This window comes from Nannospalax galili, unplaced genomic scaffold (assembly GCF_000622305.1).
Source record: "Nannospalax galili isolate Female #2095 unplaced genomic scaffold, S.galili_v1.0 scaffold120, whole genome shotgun sequence".
NCBI classification, from domain to species: Eukaryota; Metazoa; Chordata; class Mammalia; order Rodentia; family Spalacidae; genus Nannospalax; species Nannospalax galili.
This window is the reverse complement of record NW_008350324.1, coordinates 4338388-4363216: the sequence shown is the minus strand read 5'-3', so window position 1 is coordinate 4363216 and position 24829 is coordinate 4338388. Positions and strand designations below refer to the sequence as shown.

The following is a 24829-nucleotide window of genomic DNA, read 5'->3' as shown; positions in this document are numbered from 1 at the left end:
CTACCCAAAGTTCTCGCAGGTGACTGCAGACAGCAAGAGGGTGTGTGCAGCACTCGGGACGGTCCCCTGCCACAACAGTGCTGAGTGCATCAATCAGCTCCACCGCCCCCTAACACTGAATGAGGTTATAGATCAGCTCCACCGTCACACCCTGCCACAACCCTCCACCCAGTAGCCAAACTGAACCCAGGGCTCTTAAAAACAAGCCAGAGATTTTGTTTTGTTTTGTTTTGTTTGTTTTTTTGTTTTTGATCTTTTTGAGACAGGGTCTCCCTTTAGCCTCAGCTGGCTTGGAGCTCTCTATGTAGACCAGGTTGGCCTTAAACTCATAGAGATCTGCCTGCCTCTGCCTCCTGAGTGCTGGGATTAAAGGCATGTGCCACCACGCCTGGCTTCAAACGAGGGTTTTTTTAAACGTTTTCTGGAAATTTTAACATGATCTTGATCTCAAGTATCCCTTTCCTATGGTTCTCCCTGCCCAGTTCCTGGCACAAAGGCTCAAAAAGATGGGGATATTGTGAGAGCAGACTCCGGGCATCCTGTTTATCTAAGGTAGCAAATTGGCTATCCTGATTGATGGAGTCTAGCTGGGGAGATATGGTATGGATTCTTCATGCTTCAGAGAGTGTTGTAATGGATTAGTAATGTCTGTCACTGGTAGGCAACAAGAGAGTGGTGTGTATCCCACATCAAAAGGGGCCCCCCAGGCTCCCAAGCTCAAGTGGGATACTTTTGATGCTAAATACTTATCTTCCCACCCGTTTTTCACTGTCCTGAGTAAAAAGACAGAAGCTTTTTTCTCATGAAGCAGAAAGAAAGGAAAGTGGGACAGTAGAAATCAGTTCAGGACCCCAACCAGGTTGTCCATACACAGTGTTTGCAGGACAGGGTAGGAAGGAGGAAAGACTGAAAAGCACAACTGCCTCTCTGCCACTCCATAAAGGCTGAGGAAGAGAGACATGAGAATAGCATTGTCCCTTTAGGAAGGTCCTAGACGGTGACAGAGCCTGAGGCAGGTCACATTTCAAGTCCTGCTCTGTGCAGGAAGAGAAACTCATTAAACCTTTTTACAAGACTTCCTATTACAGGTGGGGAGACTGAGGCCCAGAACCTTCACCCCACTTCTACTGAGTCCCCTGGAAACAATGTTTGGGGACTCTGGGTCATCCCAGCTACTCCCCAGAGGGTGGGCCCTAATGTCCATTTCAGGTCCTGCCTGGCCCTCAGGGATGTGAGCATGCCTGGACCACAGGTGTGAGCATGTTTGGTGAGCAGGCTGAGCATGCCACGCCCATATGCTTGTATTACTGTACATGTGTGCCACCTGCACTATGGTGTGTGTGTGTGTATGTGTGGTGTGCGGTAGAGAGTGCACCCACAGTCCCAGAGTGTGTGGGTGTATTGAGGGTCATCATGTGATTGTATCCCCATGTGAGCTAGTGTATCCATGTCTCCCCAAGGGTCCTTAGGTATGTTCCCGAATTCTGTGAGCCTAGGAAGATGACCATGATCTGCATGAGCTGGCTTCTGATCAGTGGTGTCCTGCAGTGTGTGTGAGTCTCTGTGGGGAGAGGAGGGTTCCTGAGCCCATCATTTTTGTTTGGGTTTGGAGTCTCACTGTATAGCCCAGACTGGTCTCCAGCTTTCCATCCTCCTGCCTCAGCCTTCTGAGTGCTGGGATGACAGGCGTGCAACACCACACCGTGGGGTGGGGCCTGGTTATCCGTGTGTGTGAATGTGTGCTTGTGTGTGTGTCTCTGTGTGTGGGGGGGTATATATTCCCTGAAGTGAGAGGTGTTCTCTGTATGTTATCTGTGTATGTGAATGTGTGCTTGTGTGTGTGTCTCTGTGTGTGGAGGGGTATATATTCCCTGGTGTGTGAGAGGTGTTCTGTATGTTATCTGTGTGTGTGAATGTGTGCTTGTGTGTGTGTGTGTCTCTGTGGGGGGGGTATATATTCCCTGAAGTGAGAGGTGTTCTCTGTATGTTATCTGTGTATGTGAATGTGTGCTTGTGTGTGTGTCTCTGTGTGTGGGGGGGTATATTCCCTGAAGTGAGAGGTGTTCTCCTCAAGTATATGTAAGTCTGTATTTGTGTGTAGAGAAGGGGTTCCCTGGTGTGTGTGTGCATTTGTCTGCTATGTGTTCCATCTGTGGTCAAGTGTAGAGTGGTCTTCCTGTGTGCACATCTAGACTTACGGATTTATACATGGTGTGCTCCCCAGGAATATGCACACACACTTTCTAGTTTGTTTCTGCCCCATGCCAGGATGTCCCGCCCCACGCCAGGATGTCCCACCTGCCAAGGGCACTACTGACTTTAAGAGTTCTCCAGTCACCTCGCCAGCACCACCTGTGCCTGCTGGGGAGGCAATGGAGCAGTGGTAGCCACGCACTGCCTTCAGCCAGTAGTCAAAGGGCTGTGCAGCTTCTCCAGTCATCACCACCCTGTCCCTTTGCACTGCCATGGGACATCTCCAAGCCACCAGCAACAGATTCCCATTTACCTGCACACAGCCAATGCTGATGCCATGACAATTCAGAAACTTTGTGGCTCAGTCTTCCCAGCATCCCTGTGTGTGACATGCTGTCACCCCCATTTTTCAGAAAAGGAAATTGAGGTTGACCCAGTAATGCTACTGTGGTTTCCTCTCCAAGACACAGAGAAGTCACACATGACATCAGGGCTGAGATAAGCAGTGAATTTCTTGGCCAAGAGACACTGACACTGATGATGATGACAGTGATGATATTGGTAATGATAGTGATGATGGTGGTGGTGATGATAATGATTGTGATGGTGATGATGATGATGAAAATAGTGATGATGGGGAGGAGGACGAGGATGAGGAGGATATAATGCTTTTGGGAACTTTCTTAGCTGCTAAGATTATTCCCCTCCCAGCAAACAAAAAGCAGGTACTACATCATACCCAGTCTACAGATAAACTGGTTTACAAGAGGTGATATGTTGTGCTGTGTGCCACCAGCTGACCAGTAGTGGAGCTGAAATGAAAGCAACTGTGATTAACCCCAAAAGCCAAAGGATAACTTTTTCTGGGGGCTCTTCATTTGAAGAGAGGACCATGTGTTAGTATGGATGTCAGGACTTATCAGAGACTTTTTATGTGCTCAGATATGTTGAGGAATCTTAGAGAGGGAAACAGTGAAGTATTGCCTAACTTACCTGTTCCTGAATTCTTTTCCAGTGTATTTTATGGGAATCTATCCTCTATGGAAAAGTCTTGAGAGATGCTAAGTCACTACTAAGCTAGGTTTCAGGCCAGAGAAATGGAGGAACAGTGGCCCAAATGTTCTTTGTGAGGTGGGAAGGCACTGGCTGTGGGGTGAAGAGGAGTCAGGCTGGGGATGTCGCTCAGTGGGTACTAGGTTCTGTCCCCAGCACCAGGTAAAACTGGGTGTGGTGGGGCACACCTGTCATCCCAGCATATGGGAGGTGTAGGTGGGAGGATCAGAAGTTCAAGGTCGTCCTTGGTTACAGAGCAAGATCAAGAACATCCTGGGCTATATAGGCCATGTCTCAGAAAAGGAAAGAAAAAAAAAATCAGCACTAGATCTGGGCGCATTGATTAGAGCGGCCTGATCAGGCCTGCCACTAACAGGAGCTCTCAGTAGGATGAGGTGAAGATACACAAACAGAGCAAATGGGGTTTCTCGGGAAGTCCTAGGCGAAGGCAAGCCAGGGTCCTCAGATGGGAAGTCGGAGGATTACAACCGCAGCCTCTTCTTTCATCCCCACAGGGTCCCAGCGCTCCCAGTGAAGAACCTCAATGGTTCCGGCCCGGTCCACCCAGCACTGGCAGGTGAGGACCCGCCCTGACTAGGAAAGAGGGCGGGGCCCAGAAGACGAAGTCCCGCCCTCAGTCTCGCGATCGGGTCCTATAGTCTCATTGAGTTAACTTGACTTCAACGTGGGGTGGTGCTGAGTGGGCGGGGCCTGAGGCGGAGTCTGGAAAGGTGCCCCGCCCTCCATCCTCTGTGGCATTCTCTAATGGCGGGAGGGAGGGAGTAGCTCAGCGTGACCCCGCCCCTCAACCCTCCTCCTGGCTCCCAGGGATGACCGGGATCCTGCTTTGCGCGGCGGGGCTGCCGGTGTGCCTGACCCGCGCCCCCAAACCTATCCTGCACCCGCCGCCAGTGAGCAAGAGCGACGTGAAGCCCGTGCCCGGCGTTCCCGGCGTGTGCCGCAAGACCAAGAAGAAACACCTTAAGAAAAGTACGTCCTGCGGGACCCCGGACCCCAAGCCCCAGTGTGCCCTTAGGACTGGCATGCACCTGCCTCCGCGTGCCCTCAGCCACCCTTCACAGCGCCAGTCACCCCTCCTGGCACGCTGCCACCCACACCTGCTCCTCAGCTCTTGACCCCACCCCCCACCCCTCCTGAGCCGAGCCCTCTCATGCCCCCCTGCAGGTAAGAACCCGGAGGATGTGGTTCGCAGGTACATGCAGAAAGTGAAAAACCCGCCAGACGAGGTGAGCCGCATGGGCGGGGCCTGCCTGGGGGTTCAGGCCTCAGCCCCCCAACGCCAGTTCCTCCTGGGCCCAGCCTTTCCTCTTCCCTGTCCCGGGGGCATCCTCTCCTCCCCTCTGTCCTAGGGGGCAGTCTCTCCTCTCCCCTTTTAGGGGAGCATCCACTCCTCTCCCGTTCTGAGGGTGGGGGCAGGCCCTGGAGGAACAGAACCCTAAGTTTAACAGTCACATCTGCAAGTCTTTGTGATTGACAGTTTCATTAAATGTTTTGCTTTGAGTAGATAAGCCTTTAATCTCTGCTCAGGGGTGTCTGGAGTGGAAGTCAGCCCCAAGGTGTCCCATCTCCTCATCCTCAGTGTCCTCCCATAACCCTTCCTGTCCTGAGTGTTCACCCATGGCCACCCCATCCTGTGTTCCTCCATGGCCCTCTGGTGGCCCTCCCCATCCTCAGTGTCTCTGTGGCCCTCCAGGATTGTACCATCTGCATGGAACGGCTGGTCACAGCATCTGGCTATGAGAGTGTGCTGAGGAACAAGAGCGTGCGGCCAGAGCTGGTGGGCCGCCTAGGCCGCTGTGGCCATATGTACCACTTGCTCTGCCTCGTGGCCATGTACTCTAACGGCAACAAGGTGGGCCACAAGGTGGGCTTCTGGGAAGCCTGTGGACAGTGAGTGGGTGGGCAGTATGTGGGCTGCTAGAAAGTAGGTGGGCAGTGGTGGACTGCCAGGCAGTGGGTAGGCAGCCAGTGGGGGCCGGATGGGACCCCAAAGGGCCTCACCTCTGGCCCACCCTCCCAGGATGGTAGCCTGCAGTGCCCCACCTGCAAGGCTATCTATGGGGAGAAGACCGGCACACAGCCACCGGGGAAGATGGAGTTCCACCTCATCCCACACTCGCTGCCTGGCTTCGCAGACACCCAGACCATCCGCATCGTCTACGACATCCCCACGGGTATCCAGGTGAGCCCTGCTGGCCACAGCCCCCACTCCTCCAGCCTCTCCTAAGCTTCCATGTGTCTGTGGTCTAACCCCCTGCCCTCCCCACAGGGGCCTGAGCACCCCAACCCGGGCAAGAAGTTCACCGCCAGAGGCTTCCCTCGACACTGCTATCTGCCCAACAACGAGAAAGGTCGGAAGGTGGGTGACTACTGGGGTGCAGCGACAAACCAGGGCAAGGTCCCAGCCTCTGTCACCTGGACCTAATGCCTCCTCTGTCCCCAGTTCCTGCTATGCTATTCCTCCCCAAACCATCATGCTAAACAACAGGACCCACACCCACCTGCTTCACACTTCATCTCATTCACCAGCCCACCAGATAAATGAAACTTCAGAGAGGGCAAATAACACAGCAACTAAGTGGTATAGCTGGGATTTGAACCCAGGCAGTCCTTCAAGCCCTTCACCTTCACACTTAGGTTGTCTGACTTACTGTTTTACAAAAGAAGCTAGAATCTTCAACTTTCATGTGAAATCTCCAAACTTTTTAATCTTGGTAACTGATTCACAAATGACTATTTAGTACAAAGAATGGGGTCTGAGCCACATCCATACAGATGAAACAGAACTTGGAAGCAGTTTATGTAGTGGATGGTAAATCTGGGACACCTGTGACCTCTGCTCCCTCCCCCAGGTGCTGAGGTTGCTCATCACCGCCTGGGAACGCAGGCTCATCTTCACCATCGGCACATCCAATACCACAGGCGAGTCGGACACCGTGGTGTGGAATGAGATCCACCACAAGACAGAATTCGGTTCCAACCTCACAGGCCACGGCTACCCAGACGCTAGCTATCTAGACAACGTGCTGGCCGAGCTCACTGCCCAGGGCGTATCTGAGGCTGTGGCCAAGGCCTGAGGCCCAAGCTGCCTACTTTCTCCCTTGCTTTGCCCCTGCTCTGGCACATGCCTCCCTCCGCCAGGCGGAAGGAGCTGGAAGCACTGAGGGCATCTGGCTGGTGGCTGTTGGGATGATGGGAGCATACCAGGTCAGCCGGCTCCAACCTGTAGCTTCCTGAGAGGGTCGCAGAGAGAGGACCACCTACTATGGTGACCTCTCTGCAGAAAAGATGGAGCTCTGCCCTTCACACAACACACGTGTCCTTTTGAACACACGCACGCACGTACACCCACGTGCCTGATTTCCCCAAAACTGGGGGAGAAGAGACAGAAAGGCCCCCTGTGACGCCCCCTGTGACCTCCACCCATGTCTCTATAGGCTTGTCCTCTCCCTGGGACTTGGGTTAAGCACTGTGGGGTGAGGGTTTGTAAGGCTCCTAGGGGACAGTCTGCCCCTGTGCCTCACTCCTAACCCTGTGCCAAGCTCTGCCACCCACCCACTGGGGACTGTAAGCCCGTGTGGTAGAAGCCCCAAGTTTACTAAGTTGCCTTCCGCAGGCATTAGGGACAGGCTGTCTTATTTTGTGCTTGTGTCTCTTTGTCCCCTTGGGACCCCCGACTCTTTCCCCATTTCCAGACCTCTGTCTACCGCAGACAAAGGTGGTGTTTTTCCCTCTCTTCTGCTGCTCTCCACCAAACCGCTCTGGACTTTGAGTGAGGCCCACATTGAAGATGGAGAAGGAACAGCTAAGAAGTGGGCAGTGGGTGGCTGATAACTCTGGCCAACCAGGGGCCCGTTGCCCAGGCAACTCACCAGCTCCGCCTCTGAGGATTGGCTGCCAGGATGGAAGTCAGCCAAGCTTTAAAGGGACGCCCGAGATTGCTCTTTTGAAAATCCTACCAGTCCCACAGTGGGTGGAGAAATAAATGCTCTTTCTCCTCCTCACCAGGTCTCTTTCTACCAAGAGGGGGCTGGGTGACTGCTTCTGAGGAACACTGGGGAACGGTGGCAACGTGCTGCCTAGGGCAGCCGAAGAAGCAGTGGATGGTCCATGGGACGCTCCTGTCCTGCAGCATGAAAGGCAGCAGGCAGAAGCAGCCTGCCCAGGTCTCTAAGGATGCAGAGGTGACAGTGGCCACTTCCCCTACAAAAGCATCAGGCAGTGCACACCCTCCCCCGACACACACACAAACAGCGACAAGAAATCAGACTCATGCAGGGCCTCCAGGAGGACGTGAGGAGCTCTGAGATACCCTATCAGCCCACAGGTGCCTCAGAGTCCGCTCCCTGGAGGAAGGAGCCAGCAAAGGCTCTGTTCTATCTGAGCCTCCTGGCCATGGGAGATGCTTCGGCTCCAGGCGACCCCTGCTGGCCAACTTCGGGATAGCGCCACAGCTTTTTTGCACTGCGTCCCAGCCAGGGAGATAGACCAGTTCTTTCTGTCCAACCTTTCCTTACACAAAGCTCAATGTGAATCTTCACAGGTTCTTCCAGTGCTGCCAGCCAGACATTCCCCAGAATATCACCCTCCGTGGATCACTCTCAAGTTGCACCCTAAGCCCTAATATATTAAGTTTCTCACAGTTCAGGCCCATGAGCTCCAGAACCCTGATGCCAGTCCTGCAAACTCTTAGACCAATTGGTGACTGGGTGGGGCCTGTGAACCTGCACTTCTAACCGATAACCCTCTCACTGGCCTCCAGGATATCCCAGTGTCAAAACTGCACAGCTAAGTAGATTCCCTGCTCATTTTATCCAGGGTAAACTGAAGCTCAAAGAGGGAAAAGAGCCTGTGTTCAGCTCCAAGGGTATGAACTGGCACGCCAGGCTCCCAGCCTGCTCTTCCTGAGAGCACCCACTTCCAGAAGCCTGGGGATGGGGCCATCAGTCGAGGGTCAGGAGGATCTGTGAGGTCAAGGGCTTGGCAGATATGAAGACAGGAAGTTCTGGCTGAACCTGCTTAGCCCTTCTCTCCAGCAACCAGACTACCTGGGGCATTTCAGGTACGGCTGTATCCAGCAGCTCAGGGTCAGATCAGTTCCATAGGTATTGGAAGAGGTTTCCGGTTAAGCCAAGACTCCAGACTCAGAGAACAAAGTAAGGTTCAGTCCATGCAAGGCTGAACCCTGCCAGAGGCTGCCACGCCCTGGCTGGACACAGGTACACAGGACCAGGTTTTGTCTGGGAGGCTCCAAGCCACAGCATTGAAGACCAAGATAGCCTGGAGGAGACACCTGGGTGTGCTGAGGACCTGTGGCTCCTTGGCCGCAGCTGGCTCTCACACCTCCACGCCCTAGGGGGTCGCCCACCCCTGTCCCTGCTGCTGGAAGTCCTCATGGGCTTGGTCCAAGTCTTCAAGCACCTGAAGCAGACGGGCAGCAGCTGCTCTCTGCCTGGCCAGGACCTCTGCACAGGCCCCTGAGTGGAAGACAATGGGCCAAAGGAATTCAGCTGGCCCTAACAGGGCTGTCACCATGGAGCCCAGTGGCATTCTTGGTGTAGTTTTGCCCATGCCAGGAACACCCCCAAATTCATAAGCACTGGGGTCCCACTGGTAAATTGAAAACAACAGAGTGAGCAGGAGGACATGGGCTATGCCTGCAAGCTGGGGGACATGTGCATGAGGGAAAAGAATGGGACTCCTTTTTCCTTACCATCAAGGGTACCAGAGCCCTTCTGGGTGTCCACCTCCAGAGCTGTGTCTGGGCTGGATTCCTCCAAAAACTTCAACCTAAATATGCAGAGGGAAAAAAAAAGACAAAGCTGGTTTCTGATGTCCAGTGCTGCTTGCTACCTAAGCCTCTGCCACTTACAGGAGAAATCATGGGTTTATGACCATAATTGCCATCACCATCATCATAATCACCATCATTATCCTCACTACTATCACAATCAACATCACCATCCTCACTACCAGCAGCATAACCATCATCATCACCTCTCATAATCTCCATCATCACTATCACTATTACCATCATCATCATCACAAACATTTCTAGAGTTCTAGACACTCTATCAAGCCCCATACATGCATGAACTTATTCAATCAGCATAGCTAACATATGAAGTAGGTACATACTGAGCCAGAGATGATGAACTTGCCCCAGGTCAACAGCCTAGGGAAGCTACGTGGTAGTCTTTGGTCGGACTGGCTTGTGAGCCTTAGGAAAACACTATGAGCTTGGTGCCCTATCATTCCTTTTCCAGATGAGACTTCAGCACAGAGAAGTGAAGCAACTAGCTGAGGATCACACAGCCTCTAACTGGTCAGCCCAAGGTCTGAATCCAGGCAAGTCAGCAGCACAGCCTTCTCTACAGTGGGTTAGGAAACGCATCACTAAACAACAGTGTTCTTCAGGCCAGGTAGGGGACAGGATGTGCCCAAGGTACCAGAGCCAAGAGTTCTATGAACAGTACCTAGACTGGAAGCTCCCATGTTCTACCTTATGCAGATCAACTACAGATTGTCCCAAGTCCTTACCTGCTGGAAACCCAGGCCCTCTGGGGCCTGCATGCCTCATGAAGCTTAGCTAACATACTAAAGAATGGATAAATAGGGCTGGGCTATATAGTTCAGTGGGAGCACTTGCCTAGCATATATGAGGACCTGAGTTCCATTGCCAGCATTGTCAATGAAATAAAGGGGCTGGAGAGATGACTCAGTGGTTAAGAGCACACATACTGCTCTTGCAGAGGACCTGAGTTCAGTTCCCAGCACCCACATCAGGCAGCTTACAACCACCTATAACTCAGCCCCAGGGAGATCCAACACCCTTTTCTGGCCACCATACACAGACACACAGACACACACAATTCAAAACAATAAAAATAAATAAAATGAATGGACTGGAGATACAGCTCAGTTGGTAGAGTGCTTGCCTAGAATTCATTCATGAAGCCCTGGGTTCAAAACCCAGCACTCCGTGAATCAGATTTAGTGCACACCTGTCACCCCAACACTGAGGAGGTGTAGGCAGGAGGATCAGGAGCTCAAGATCATCCTTGGCAACCTTAAGTCTTGCCTAAAAATTAAAATTAAAAAGAGAATAAATGAATATGGGGAGGCCATGTGAGGTGAGACAGGCGGCACCTACCTGAGCTGGTCTCGCCCCAGGAGCAGCTGGCGGTATACCATCTGGGCCTCAGCGTCAGGATCCAATGGGTCACTCCAGTCTCCCAGGGTGACGGCTGAATGTGTGCGGCTGCAGCCAGCAGCTGAGCGCACAGAACATCATCAGCAAATCCCTGTCCCAAGTCAGTAGTCTGTCCCCACTCTAGTGTCACCCCAGCCCTAACCCAGCTGTCACCCATGCTCCACCTCCAGCTTCTCCATTTCACTGCCAGTCTCTCCTTCTTCCACTCTGCCAGGGCTCCACCCAGAGCCCCCCTGGCCTCCCTGTCTTCACTTTGCTCCAGCCCCATGGATCCCGTCTCAGTAGCTTTAACCGTCAACTTGGCACAGCCTAGAGTCATCTGTGAAGGAAGTCCCAACTAAGGGACTGCTCAGTTCAGACTGGCCAGTAGGCCTGTCTGTGGGGGATTGTCTTGATTAATTAATGTAGGAGGGCTCAGCCCACTGTGGGCAGTGCCATTCTTAGGCAGGTGGGCCTGGGCTGTATAAGAAAGCTAGCTGATGCTGGGCATGGTGGTGCATGCCTTTAATCCCAGCAGAGGCAGGCGGATCCCTGTGAGTTCAAGGCCAGCCTGGTCTACAGCTGGGGCTACAGGGAGACCCTGTCTCAAAAAGACAAAAAAAAGAAAGAAAAGAAAGCTAGCTGAGCATAAGCCTTCCTCCATGGTTTCTGTTACAAGCTCTTGCTTGAGTTCCTGCCCTGACTTCCCTCAGTGATGAACTGTGACCTGAAGTATAAACCAAATAAACCCTTTCCTCCCTTAAGTTGCTTTTGGGCAGAGTATCTGCACCCTTTGCTCTGCCTGTCCCTGCCCTACCTCCCCACCCCCGACCCCCCACCATCTCCACTCCACTCTTGACAATTGAAGCAACACCTCCAGACAAGCCTTCCTTGATCCGCACCCCGGGGCTGGGTCTCGGGCATTCCCCAAATCTCTGAAGCCCCAGCTTGGTGACAGTAACCCAGTGTGGGGTGTAGGTCAGTGCTCAGGGCCAGGGATTCATCCCCAGCACCAGCATCATAATCTGTCATCATCACCATCATCATCTTGTTGTCTAGTCTTCCTTGACAAGTCAGACTGTGTGCTCTAGGCAGCTTCTCCTTAGTGGACACTTAGAAAACAGTACCTACCTATAATTAACACTGTGTCATACCGTATTCTAAGAGATTTGTGTCTATCAACTCAACATCAGTTAATGGAACCCAAGGAGGTAAGAGCTGTCCTCAACCCCATTTCCCACTTGAGGAGACAGGCACAGAGAAGTTAAGTCACCTGTCCAAAGTTACACAGCTGCCTAGATGGAAGTGGAGTGCTGCCGATCAACAGATGGGGAGAGTGGCACCTACAGCATGCCCCAGCCCCTCACCTGAGCGTTCTGCCTGGAGGCAGCAGGTCCAGCGCCCACTGCGGAAGGCACCAGAGTGGCAGGTAGCCAGCTTGTCCTTGTTGGGGGCACTGGCTTTGCGCAGGGCTGACAGCCACTGGTTGAGATCATTCACATTCTGCAAGGGTAGAGGCAGTCAGAAGGTGGGCACGGCTGAGCAATGCCCTCCACCCCTGATCGTGATGGGGTCTTACCTTGCACTGGAGGTAGGTGGTATGTGGTGCCCCAGTGCCATCCTGAGTCACCACCTGCATGACATGATGGAGCTGGAAGGCACCCTCATCCACACGCTCCACAGCACGGATACAGGACACTGGGATGGACGAGTGAACCTGTGGGTAGCCAGGGCACCATCCCTCTAGATATGGCACCAGGCAGAGTCCCCAAAGCCACATATTCTAGTATGAATAGTTTTGATGTTTTCCCCACAATCTACTCTATCACCCTCTAAGTGACTCGACATCTTTGGGTCTAAGTTTCCTTTCATCACTATCATTACCGCCATCACCGTCACCACTATCACAGTCACCACCACCATCATCATCACCACCATGACATTACCAGCACCATCACCACCATCACCACCAACATGAGCATCATCCTTGCCACAGCTGCTGTCTAGGTGGTACTTGGCTGTGGCTCCCAGAACTTTCCATCCATTAGTTCACTCTCTTAAGCACCATGACCACCTTCTGAGGCTGGTCCACCTCTGTCATTGAACGACCACCTTCTGTCATTCACCCCAATTTGAAGATGAGGAAACTGAGACACAAAGATAAATAACCCTTCCAAGGTCACCATCAGTGGGTGGACCAGGCATTGGAACCAGAGCATCTGACACCATTGACAGTCCACTAATGAAATGCAAGTGGGAACAGCTTGCAGGGTTCTCATTTCTGGATGTGCCCATAGGGCTGTGCTGGTTAGGACACAGAACAGCAGTCTCATCTGCCTAGGATAGCAACGGCACACTGAGGTACTCAGGAATGCCTGTGCAGGGGTGAGTGAGTGAGTGAGTGAGGGCCCGGATGTGTGTGCCATGGGCACGGCCAGGTGAGGACACGGACCTCACATCAATCTATGATATTTCGTCCAGACCTTGTGGTCCCAGCTCTGTGCTGAACCAGCCAAGAATTTGGAGTTAATTACTTCCTTGCTGTGGCACCTTGAGACCCTGTCCCACCAGCGGCCTTGGACCTCAGTTTCCCTCAGAGGACATCGCCTTGTTGTGGTCAGAGCCCCACCTGCCACTCTGGGGTCTTGGAGTAGGAGAGGTCCTCCCCACTGAGCCGGAAGTAGCGTCTCTTGAAGGCGAAGCGGGTGCCTAGGCCACTGGACTCTTCCTTGCGCTTAAACAGGAAGCCTTCTCGAACAATCTCGGAGGACGGGAGCAGGGCCCGGGCTGGCCCACCAGCCTCTGTGAAATGAAGAAGGGCGGTGGAGGCCTCTGCCAGTATGCCCAGGGCCTCTTGGCACCAGCTGGGCTCTCTGCTCCCCAGGGCAGGGAAAGAGCCAGATCCCTCTCCAACCGAGACCCGCAGGCGAGATGGCAGGCAGCCAGCAGAGGGCGCCAAGCAGGAAGGTCCCAAACAGCCTCGCCAACCTCCCTCAGGGCGCCAGACAGCTCAGCACCCCAGAAACCTATCAAGATGCCCACAGCCAAGGCTCTACATCGCCACAGATGACCCCTATGTGACCTGGACCCGGCCATGCCATGACCTGAGTCCCCCACTGTGACTCAGCCTCAACTCCAAGTCCTGTGCTTCAGAAGTTCCCCGTGACACTACACTACTCCCAACCAAAGCCCAGACCCTACCCACAGATCCTGGCCTCTCCTCCCTGGCCTCCCCTCTCCTTCACTGTCTTTTCTTCTTCACTATATCGCTGTTCCTAACCCCCAGGACTTTGCACGTACTGTTCCCTGCCTGTAACAAGAGACTCTTCCATTGAGACTAGTTCTCCAAATCCTAGCCAGAGCAACTTCATCTTGCACCAAGCCACCTTTTAACCATCCTTCCCAGTCACTGTCTGCTGGGACCAACAGAATCTCCTACCAGGGCAAGATGGGGCGCACATGAACATGTTTGGTCTGAGCCTGTGTTCCTCTCCACTGCTCTGACACTAGGTAGCACTCGGAGCCCACGCCGCATCGATTCTGCTGTAGACCTGAGTCTGGTAAAATTGGATGAGACTTTCTTTGGGCTGTTGGTTCCGTCCCCGTTTGGGAGCTGATGTTAATTTCATATCTCCAGAAAAAGTTCCGCAGCCCCCCTTCCTGGGACCCTCGTCGCGCCCTCTACAGCGTCACCTAATGAGGGTCATTCTGGCCACCCTGCCTGAAAGTCCAGATCTGCCCCCAGCATTCCTTCCTGTTTTTGTCACTCCCGAACCCACAGAATATTTGCTTCTATCTTACAATGTGTGCTCCTGCTAGGATGAAACTTTGAGGCCAGATTTCCTCCTGCCTTGCTCCCTTCTTTGTGTGTGTTTGTATGTCTGTATACATGTGCTCATCTGTATGTACACCTAGAGGCCAGAGGTTGATCGGTGTCTTCCTCAACCACCCCCCACCTTAATTTATTTTATTTTTGGAAAGGGTCTCCCTGTAGCACCTGCTGCCCTTGAATTCACTATGTAGACAAGGCTCACAGCAATCCACCTGTCTCTGCCTCCCAAGTGCTGAGATTAAAGGTATGCACCGCTGTGCCCTGCTTTTTTCCTTCAGCATTGGCATTGAACCTAGGGCAAACCTGCATACAAGGCAAACAGTCTTCCACTGAGCCACAGCCCCAGGCCTTTGAGGATACCTATTACACAGCAGCCACTTAATAGATGCGAGGAAAACAAACACTCCATGCCACGAACTAACCACACTGCCACACTGGCAGAAATAGTCTGATGCTGCCTGACACAAAATGTTAGTTGACTAACTGACCTGCAGATCTGCAGCCTTAATGCTAAGGAACTGGAGACTGAGGGCAGGGCCTCTGAGTGCTCCCATGGATCACAAGCCAGGTGTGGCAGGGCCATAGGAACTCACCTTCATCCCTATCCACGTCCACCAGCTGATCCAGAAAGTCCCTCACTCGAGAGATGCTTTGCAGCAGGAATGGGTGGAGCGGGACCATCCACATCTCCTTGCCCTGGCCCAGCTGTTGGCCCAGGTTTCCAATGCTCTGCACGGCCTGCAGCAAAGGAGCAAGGAGGCCTCTGTGGGTCCAGGTTCAATGGATGGAAGAAGGCATACACCTTGGGCGTCACTGGTTCTTCTTCACTTTGGAATCTACACCCCAGCTCTCAGCCAAACCTAGAGCCACCCAGGACTGCCCAATTCTACCACGTATACCCAGGAGCCGTGGATGCTTTACCAATAATAGCTTGGCTCATACTAAGGAATACGTGTCTGTAGCCTGCTTCTCACATTTTTCCTGGAAGGGATGAGTTTTCATGATCAAAAAAAAAAAAAGCATTTGGGGGCTGGAGAAATGGCTCAGCAGTTAAGAGCACTGGCAGCTCTGGCAGAGGACCCACGTTCTGTCCCCAGCACTCACATGGTGGCTGACATCCCTCAGTAACTCCAGTTCCAGAGGATCTGATGCCCTCTTCTGACCTCAATGGGCATTGCACAACAGGATGCACTTATATACATGCATGTAAAACACTCATACACATTAAATAATTTTTATTTAATTTTAAAGGCAACTGAAAGCTGGGCATAGTAGTAAATGTTTATAATCTCAGCACTTGAGAGGCTACGGCAGGAGGATTGCCTTGAGTTCTAGAGCAGACTGGGCTACATAGTGAATTCCAGGTCTCAGTTGCATAGCAAGACCCTGTCTCAGAAAACAAACACAAACACAAGGAAACTGGGTCTCTTGGGGTCTCTTTTAGGTCCTCTGTCAGGCTGGCCTCCAGCTCTGCACCTATCATGTTTCTGTCTAGCCAAAAGGAGCCACTGGAGACACCCTGGCCCCTGGCACCTTAGCTAGCAGCAGCAGCGAGCGGCTAGTCTGGGGGTCTGCATGCTGGTCTCTAAGGTCAAACAGCTTCGGAGTGAGGATGGCAGGTGCGAAGAACCGCAGGAAGAGGAAGCCACTGGTGGCCAGGTATTTCACATCCTATGGGAGAACAGTAAGTTAGAACCCCCAAGCCCTCTTCCCAGCCAAGGAAACTTAGGCAGCAAAGACCAGGACTAGTGCTCATGGAAAAGGGTGAGATAGAGATGGCGAAGGCTTATCCCAGCCTACGAAGGAGGGTTTGCCTCTTTGGGCCTCAGTTTCTCCACCTGAAGAATAGGGAAACAATACTAATCTGGAAAAGCTGGATTTAAGCAGACATGCTGTCTGTGCTTGGGAATCACAGCCCAAGGGAGATGTCACCAAAACCTCAGAGAGGCCAAGTGTCTTGTGCAAGGTCACACAGCAGAGTAGAGGAGACAGAATTCAAACCCAGATCCATGGCCTATGTTGCAAGAACAAGGCTGGATGTTTTTCACTCAATCCTTTATTTAATAGTCACCCTAGGATGGGTTACAGTCACCCTTTCACAGAGGCAGCAACTGAGACCCAAAGAGAGTGAGGGTCACTTGCCCAAGGCTACACAGCAACCAGTGGCAGAGCCAGAGGCAAGATTTGAACTTGGTCTTCGCCACACTGTCCTGAATTCAATGCCAGCTACAGGGAGTGACCACTGAGGGACAAGATGATCTACATGGACTCCTCACATAACACATTCAATCTTCAATCATGTTTAATCCTAAAATGACTCTGGGCAGTGGCTAAAGACTCCCCATTATCCAGGTGAGGAAACTGAGACTCAGAGTGCCAGGCAGCAGATTCCAGCTATGTGCCCACTGCCCAGCGTCCGACGTCTAGAGCCTGGAACACAGAGTCCAGGCTGCAGGGCTCTGCTGGTTCCTCTGCAGAGGAAAAGGGACTTCTGCACCCCAGGCACAGCCTGCTCCCCACCAGCACTCCACATTCTCATGCTTGCCAGGCTATATCAAGCCTGAGAATGTGTGCCTGTGTTTATTCCAAGGTGACAGTCACACCTAAGACAATGCCCACCATGCTGTGTGCCAGCTTTCTGGGCATGTCAACTTTGCCAGTGGGCTCTGCAAGGGCTGGTACCCAGGACTGCCAGAGGGAGGAGCCAGCCCCTCAATGGTCCCCAAATCACCAACTCCTGCCAGGCAAGTCCCTAAGGTCTTTGAGCCCCCAACATCAGCTCATCAAGGTGCACATGAGCCAGGGCTGGGGGCACAGGCCTGTTATCCTATCTATGTGAGACTGAGGCAAGAGGGTCACAAGTTCAAGGCCTGCCTGGGCTACAGAATGAGTTCTAGGCCAACCCTGGCAATATGATGAGACACAGCTTCAAAATAAAAAGCAAAAAGATGGCTGGGGATGTGGCTCAGTTGGTAGTGTCTGCCTAGCATGTACGAGACTCTGGGTTTCATCCCTAGAATAAACTGGGTATGGTGGTACATACTGTAATCCCAGAACTTGGGAGGTAGAGGCAGGAAGATCAGAAGTTCAAAGCGATCCTCAGCTACATAGTGAGTCAGAGACGAGCCTGGGCGACCTGAGACCCTGTCACAAGAAGGAAAAGAAGAAAGAGAAGAAGAAGAAAGAGAAGGAAGAGGATGAGAAAGAGAAGGGAGAAGAGGAGGAAGAGGAAGAAGAGGAGGAAGAGGAGGGAGAAGAGGAGGAAGAGGAGGAGGAGGAGGAAGAGAATGGAGAAGAGGAGGAAGAGGAGGAGAAGAGGAGGAGGAAGAGGAGGAGGAGGAAGAGGAGGAGGAAGAGGAGGAGGAAGAGGAGGAAGAAGAGAAGGGAGAAGAGGAGGAGGGAGAAAGTAGATATGTATAAAATTATCATGATGTCATGGATAAAATCTGTGATGGGCTGCTTGGGGCTCACCACCCTCATGACTTAAGAAAGCCCCTGGTTCTTACCTATTAGGGACACTCAGGTACACTGACATTGGTTCCTGGGCTGAGCTGAGTGAGGAGCTGGCCCCTGCTTCCCTCCCTGCCTCCCCCGACAACAGACATGTCCCACTTAACACCTCTGAGGTGGCCCAGGTGAGAGCTAGGCAAAATGGGGCACAATGATGTCACTCAGATATGGGAGGTTCAGCCCTCATCAAGAGGAGGGGGTGTCTGGGGACAACCTTCAAGTTCTCTGGACCTCAGTTTCCCCACATGTAAACAAGAAGCAACAAAGATGTGACTTGCATCCAGAGCTCTTAATTCAGACTCAGGAATTGAGTTGACATCTCCAGCATTCAGCAGGTTCTAGATCTTTCTACCAAGCAGCCCCCAGGGCTGTATTTAGTGCTGCATAAGAGTTAGTCTTGCTGATTTCATCTGTAAGTAAGGACAGACACCTTTGGTGTATTGCCCAGACTGGCCCTGAACTTGGGATCCACCTAGGGAACTAGAATTACAGGCCTAGGCCACCAAGCCCCACGTGATGAGTACCTTCATCATTAAACCAGGGGTCTCATGCCAGTGGCCCACGGCCAGTACTACCCCAGTGTGTGGAGACTGAAGTGGCTCTTGCTTCTTTGTCTGGGTAGATTAACCCCAACATCTCAAACATGAGCAACTGCATGAAATTCAGAAAGCAGCTTTAAAAACCCAGCTCAGCCAGGCCTGGTAGTGAAGGTCTGTCACCGGAGCTACTCCAGAAGCTGAGTTAGGAGGATTACAAGTTCAAGGCCCTCCCAGGAAACTTAGCAAGGCCCTGTCTCAAAATAAGAAAGTAAAGCCACACCTGGCAGATTGAGGCTGGTCTATGTAGCAAGTTCCAGGCCAGCTGGGGCTACAGGGAGATTCTGTCTCAAAAAGATAATCAAAGTTTAAACAAATAATTTAAACAATATAATCAAATAAAGTTTAAATAAATAATTTTAAAAGTAAAGAGAGGGCTGGAGATGTCGTTCAGTGGTAGAGTGCTTGTCTAGCATGCATGAGACTTTGAGTTCTATCCCCAGTGCTATAACCAAAAAAAAAAAAAAAAAAAAAAAAAAAAAAAAAAAAAAAAAAAAAAAACAGCAGCTGGGGAAGGGGGCTGGAGAGATGGCTCACTTAAGAGCACTGGCTGCTCTTGCAAAAGACCCAGGTTTGGTTCCCAGCACCCACATGGCAGCCCACAACCATCAATAACTCTAGTGCCAGGGGATACAACGCCTTCTTCTGGCCTCCACGGGTACGCTTACAGACATGAGGGCAAAATACATACACATAAAATTTTAAAAAAATACTTTTTTAAGTTTAGAAACAGTTCTGCAGTGGTAGAAATACTAAGACCCCATGCCTGTGTGGCAGCAACAGTGTGAAAGGTCCCTGTAGACAGGGCATGGGGGCTGCACTGTGCCACAGTCCCCACCATTCCCTACAGTCCCAAACCCACCCTGTTCATGTACTACACCTAGTAAGAACCCACAGCACCTGGGTTTCTACCTTTTCTATCCATGCTGGCTGCTGGGACCCACTCGGACCCCATCCTGGCCCTGTGCTCCTCTCTCCCTTCCACTCTCAGTGAGGATAGGAAACATGTCCCCACTGTACTAGGCTCTATGACTGGTGGTTATGAACACAGAGTCAGGACCCAGCCCACCTGTGTCTGTGCTATCTGGGCACCAGCCCCTCCTAGCCATGTGACAACCTCTCTGTGCAGTAGCTTCTCTCTCTGTTATATGGGAATAACACTGGATAAGACAATAAAGATATGACTCATTTAAAGCAAGACCTGGCCCATGGTAAGGGCCTTCCTTATCACCATCATCATCCACCATCACCACCACCATTACCATCATTGTCATCATCACCACCTCCACCCACCATCATCCTCAACCTCTTCCAGAACACACAATGTGCAAGTCTGAGCAGCCCAGGTCTGGTGCCACCTTTGCCCTCACTCTCCATGTGAGCCTGGACAAGCTGCCCCTTCCCACCCCATCCTCCTCACTGGCCCCCACAGAACCCAACTTACCTGATGCTCAGCCCCAGGGAAGTGCTCCTCCACACACCGCTGCAGCTGCTTGAAGGTCAGGCGCAAGGCAAGTGGGCAGCGCCCTGTGGAGTTCACAATGGCATCTACGATGGATCCCAGGTAGCCAGTCAGCAGGCCCAAGCTGGTCTCCCGCACCTGTTCCTCAGTGGGCATGCCCTTGAAGGAAATCCTCCTGGAAGAACAGGCAGGGTCTTTGATCTGGAGCACCATGTCTGCTGCCTCAAAAACCCCACCAGCATCCATTGCACTTGCCCTCACACCATGATCCCTGTTATAGCTCGAACACTCAGCCCACATCTCATCTTAGAGCTTCACAGTGGCTGTTCCTTTGGCCTGGAATACTCTTATCCCTGCAAGCAGTTTAAATGTCACCTCTTCAAAATGGCCATCACTCCCTATTGCTCAGTCACAAGTCCTGTTGCTGGGTGTTTTCAACATGGACCTGTCAGACACCTATTCCCAGGGTGTTTGCATGTGCTGTTCCCACTGCCTGGAACACCCTTCCACCAAATCCCCACAGGATTCCTTGCTTGCCATCTTCACATCTTTGCTTGAAGGTCCCCTTTCTGTCAGGCTGTCACTAGTGTATGGAATGTGCTGGGTAGTCCCCAGCTCTGTTCTGTTTCAGTGACCTCCGCTATCTGCTCCCCCAGCATGGGCTGTGTCCAGCTGGACACAGTGTTCTTCCTCCACAGCCTGAGGGTCTATCTTGACCATGTGTAGACTGAGAAGCCAGCAGAAGCCCAACCAGAGGCTCTCAACCCCACACTAACGGCCCCTGGCATTGCCTGGTGCAATCCTAATGGCACCTTGCAGTGAAGGTGTCTGTTCCCATCTAACAGACACAGAAACTGAGGCCTATCAAGGTAACTGTGTAAGAAGGAAGCAGAGCTAAGATTAGAACCCAGGACCATCAACTCCAGGGTCTGCCTGTCACTGTGCTCTGCCCAGATCCCCAAGTGCCATTGACTCTGGTGCCACCAAGTTTCCCACAGTCTCCAAGAGTCCCCTGGGAGACTCACAGAGGGCTCTGCTTAGGGCCTGAGTTCAAATTCCTATTTTGCAACCTTCCGGTTGTGTAACCTTGGGCAGGTGGCCTCCCCCTCAAAGTCTCTGTGAGGAGGCTGCTGACTGCATCTGAGATAGTCAAGAGATATGGGGACTCTTGTTATTATCCTGACAGATTGCCTTCATCTAGCTCCAAGGGACCCATGGAAATCAGCCCTCTGGTTGGAGGGGAGAAGGTTCTGGAAAGAAACTAGAGAGTCTATGGAGGTGTGAAGTAACTCCTAGTCACAGCCTAGCTTCCTCCTGATCTTCCAGAAAGTTCCAGGATCCCGTTTTTCAGGTGGCCTCTATCTGGACCTTCATCATTGCCTAGCACCACTCTATACTGGCCTCCTCTTGCGCAATCCCTTTAATGTCCATGGCACCCCAGGTGTCAGACCAAGTCACAGAGAAGTGGGAGAAGTGGAGCCTTGATTTGAACTCTGAGACCTGTCTGCCCAAAACAGCCTAAGGGGCTACAACACATGGAGGCCTGGGGCAGGTGGCAGCCAACACAGACCAGTCAAGGACAAGGGGACCAAGCCACCCCGCCTCACTCACCGGCTGCGGCCCAGGTCCATCTTGCAGGGGTCCAACTCCATATATTTCCTCTCCTCAAAGACACGGCTGATCACCGGCCTCAGGACCTCATGCAGGTAGCGCATGCCCACGAGCTGGGGGGCAGGAGCCACACAGGGCAGCTGAGGGCGGCAGGATGCGCCCTGGGCTGGGGCGGGGGTTAGGCAGGGAGAGTTGAAAACCAGGCTAGCTATATCCAAGGGTAACGCCCAGGTTGAAGCCAGGCACCAACCGCCAGAACCCAGTTGGGCCACCTAGTGCCACTGGAGACCCAGCTCTGGGGCCCAGGTAAGCAGAGGGAGGAAACTGCCCCACCCCAGCCTGCCAAGGCTTCCCTACCCACCTTCATGAACTGCTCCACAGACTTCGATGCCAGCGAGTTGGAACGGAAGAGGGTGTTGGGGTCATCTGGGGGGCGGGGTGGAGTATGTGTTTGCTGGGGTGGAGGAGGCTGGACCCAGCCCATCCCACTCACCCAGTGGGATAGGACTCTTTCAGCCTCAAGAATCAGAGAGAACCCTAAGTGTCAATTCAATTCACAGTATGGAGGCTCAGAGTGGTTTAACAAACTGCCTTGGTCACACAGCTCCAATGGGCTGGAACCGTGCCCTCTGAGTGCACAGCATGGGGACTCTACATGTAGGACATCCTAAGACACCCTACTTCTCCCCCAGGGACCCTCTGCAGACTCCTTGGGGAGTGATTCCAGGGGCCCTGCAGACTACTCACTGGTCCGAGCCACTTCGCGCCTTGTGAGGTAGTCTAGAAAAGGCACAGCCAGGCCATGGCCCAGAAAGAGCTTCACCAACTTAGTGGCCAGGTCCTGGCGGCAGTCCCCAGAGGTCAGCTCCTCCAACACAGCCAGGGGGCTGCTGGTGTCCTCCTGGATGGGGACAGCAGAGCCAACAAGTGACCCGAGGCTCCAAGGTAGAAGAGCAGGCTGGGGCTCCCTGAGACAGGAGAAGCCACCTGCCTGGCACACTCACCTCTACTGATGTCTGCACCGACTCCAGGAGCAGCTCCGTGAGAGGCTGGTAGTACCTGGAGGGCAGGACTCGATCCTCAGTGAGGCGCACCTTCAGCCGTAGGGCTCCCAGGCTCCCCCTGGATGGAGCAGACCATGAGTGACAAGTACAGGAGGGCTGTCCCCGAGAGGCAGAAGGGACCAGAGGACCAGAGATGACAAGAGGAAAGGTGGGCACAGGCAGTGTGTGGAAGTGCCAAAATGGAGATGTGCCCAGTACACACACAGGACAGGAGGGACGTGACCAGGGTGCACAGACACACAGGACAGACAGACATAGCCAGGGAGAGCAGATACACAGGACAGAGACATGGCCAGAATGCAGAGACACCCGGGACAGACAGAGATGTGGCCAGCATGCACAGACACTCAGGACAGATAGACTTGGCCAGGGTGAGTAGACACACACAGGACAGAGTAGCAGGTGTGAACAGGGTGGTCAGGTGTGGGAATGTATGATGTGAAGGCGTGCACACAGACATGAGTGGTATGAAAACTCATGGGCATGCTGTGAGCTGTGTAATCAAGTATCTGTGGTATGAACACATGTGAGCATGCCTGAATGGTGTCATTGGGCATGCAATGTGATCTTGTGTGGATAGGTGTGAACTGACATTAACAGAGATAACAAGGAAATGGCTGGTGGAGACAGGCCAGTGTGACCAAGTACGTGAGTGAGCGTAGACAGTGTGTGGGGGTGGGTGGTCCAAGCCCACTATTCCAGGTACTCAGGAGACTGAGGAGGATTGCAAGTTCAGGGACAGCCTGGGCTACAGAGTGAGACCTTACAGAGTAAGGAGGAAAAAGAGGGCAACAGGTGTGGCTCAGTGGCAGAGCGCTTGTCTAGCATGGGCAAGGTCCTGGGTTCAATCTCCAATAAAATAAAGAATGCAGTGTAGACAGGTTGGTAGGCATGAGGGGACTCAATGTGCTGACATACATCAAGTGAACCAGTTGTTTACTATGAGCAGGTGGCTGGGCTGAGGAGCACCGTGTGGACCCACAGAAGCCCCTGGGTTGGGTGACAAAGTCCCAGGGGGACAGGGAGGGCTGGTACCAGCCCCCCACAATGACCTGCCCACAAGCCAAAGTCCCCACCCCATGCCCCGTTCCCCATGCCCCACCCCGCAGAATCAGGCTGGTCCCTCCCTCTGCACCCACATTTACCTAGAATCCTCCTCAGCTCTGGGAAAGGGTAGGAGCCGGAACCAGCCATTAGGTGGCCTCTGCAGCAGTGTCTGTGGTGTGAACTCCACCTGCGGGGGACACAGACCTCAGCTGGAGTCCAGTCAACCCTGGAAGAAGAGCTGGGACCACTGTACACAGAGGGCATGTGGCCTGCCAGGGTCCACCTCTTCCCCTTCTAGGTCAGGGCAGTCAAAGCCTCCAGGGGACACTTAATTTGCAGTTGAGGACAGTAGGGCTCAGAGGTGGCCTTGTCCTGGGCTACACACCCACTGCAGCTGCACAGCTGGACTGCAGACACAAATTACAGATATCAAAAGGCTTGGAACTGGTTCACAGGCCTTCAGGCGCTCTCTCTCTCTCTCTCTCTCTCTCTCTCTCTCTCTCTCTCTGGCACAGCTCCTATCCCTTCGGCTACCTGCTTGCACCTTTTCAAAGGTACATATAGCAAGGTACCCCCTACTGGCCCCCCAAAGCCCTTCTCATCAGTGCTATGCCCCTCCTGATTTTGCTCACTGAGTCTCATGCACATTGTAGCATTGGTTACCACTTCATTCCTTTTCATGGCTGAATAATACTCTTTTGAAGGGATGGACCATATTTTGTCCCTTTGTGGGCAGATATCTGGGTGGTGTCCACTTCAGGCTCCTGTGGATGATGCTGTTACAAGCCTTCACGGTGCTGTGTGAGTGTGACTTGGCTTTTTGTTTTTCCTGGGTGTACACAGGAGTGGAATTGCTAGCTCATGTGCTGGCTGTCTTTCACCTTTTGAAGACCTGCCTGCCTGCTTTCCACAGCAGCTGGGACACTTCATGACTCCCAGCAACCATGGCCACGCCTTCCTCCTGCTCCTCCAGTCTGGTCTCCTTTGGAAGAGGGAGTGGTAAGCAAGCTGTCACCTCAAAGCCACAGCCTCAGACCAGCATGGGGTCATGTTGCCAGTGCAGAGCTAAGCACTTAGATCCCCTAGTCAGAGACCCGAGCCCAGTCTGCAGTCTTTTTTCTGTTTCTTTGACTTTTTATTGAATTTTTGTGCCTTTCATACAATATATTTTTTATCATATTTAGATCCCCTCGCCTATCTGCACCCTCTTACTATCCCCTGCCCAATTTTGTGTATGTATGCTATCTA

At 52.7% G+C, this 24829-nt stretch overlaps 2 protein-coding genes across 5 annotated transcripts in view; one reads left to right on the top strand and one right to left on the bottom strand.

Annotated features, from left to right (window-relative positions):
* The window catches only part of Dtx1 (deltex E3 ubiquitin ligase 1), a 32571-nt gene extending 25300 nt beyond the window's left edge, over positions 1-7271 (top strand). Inside the window, exons 3-9 of one of the 2 annotated variants that reach the window (XM_008847483.3) lie at positions 3762-3823; positions 4075-4236; positions 4432-4493; positions 4961-5119; positions 5288-5449; positions 5537-5626; positions 6120-7271. In XM_008847483.3, coding sequence (XP_008845705.1) covers positions 3762-3823; positions 4075-4236; positions 4432-4493; positions 4961-5119; positions 5288-5449; positions 5537-5626; positions 6120-6344 — 922 coding nt within the window. In that variant the 3' untranslated portion in view covers positions 6345-7271. Of the gene's footprint in view, positions 1-3761; positions 3824-4074; positions 4237-4431; positions 4494-4960; positions 5132-5287; positions 5450-5536; positions 5627-6119 lie in introns of both variants that reach the window. The other variant, XM_029570579.1, reaches the window with a different exon arrangement.
* Positions 7272-7402: 131 nt separating this feature from the next.
* Positions 7403-24829, bottom strand: part of Rasal1 (RAS protein activator like 1) — a 37915-nt gene continuing 20488 nt past the window's right edge. For all 3 annotated transcript variants that reach the window (XM_029570577.1, XM_008847484.3, XM_008847485.3), the window contains 14 exons: positions 23680-23768; positions 22475-22592; positions 22218-22371; positions 21832-21896; positions 21471-21583; positions 19842-20034; positions 15825-15962; positions 14885-15029; positions 13089-13261; positions 12039-12176; positions 11827-11962; positions 10421-10541; positions 8981-9057; positions 7403-8744 (listed from right to left, as the gene is read on the bottom strand). In XM_029570577.1, the coding sequence (XP_029426437.1) occupies positions 8620-8744; positions 8981-9057; positions 10421-10541; positions 11827-11962; positions 12039-12176; positions 13089-13261; positions 14885-15029; positions 15825-15962; positions 19842-20034; positions 21471-21583; positions 21832-21896; positions 22218-22371; positions 22475-22592; positions 23680-23768 (1785 nt within the window). In that variant the 3' untranslated portion in view covers positions 7403-8619. The remainder of the gene's footprint in view (positions 8745-8980; positions 9058-10420; positions 10542-11826; positions 11963-12038; positions 12177-13088; positions 13262-14884; positions 15030-15824; positions 15963-19841; positions 20035-21470; positions 21584-21831; positions 21897-22217; positions 22372-22474; positions 22593-23679; positions 23769-24829) is intronic.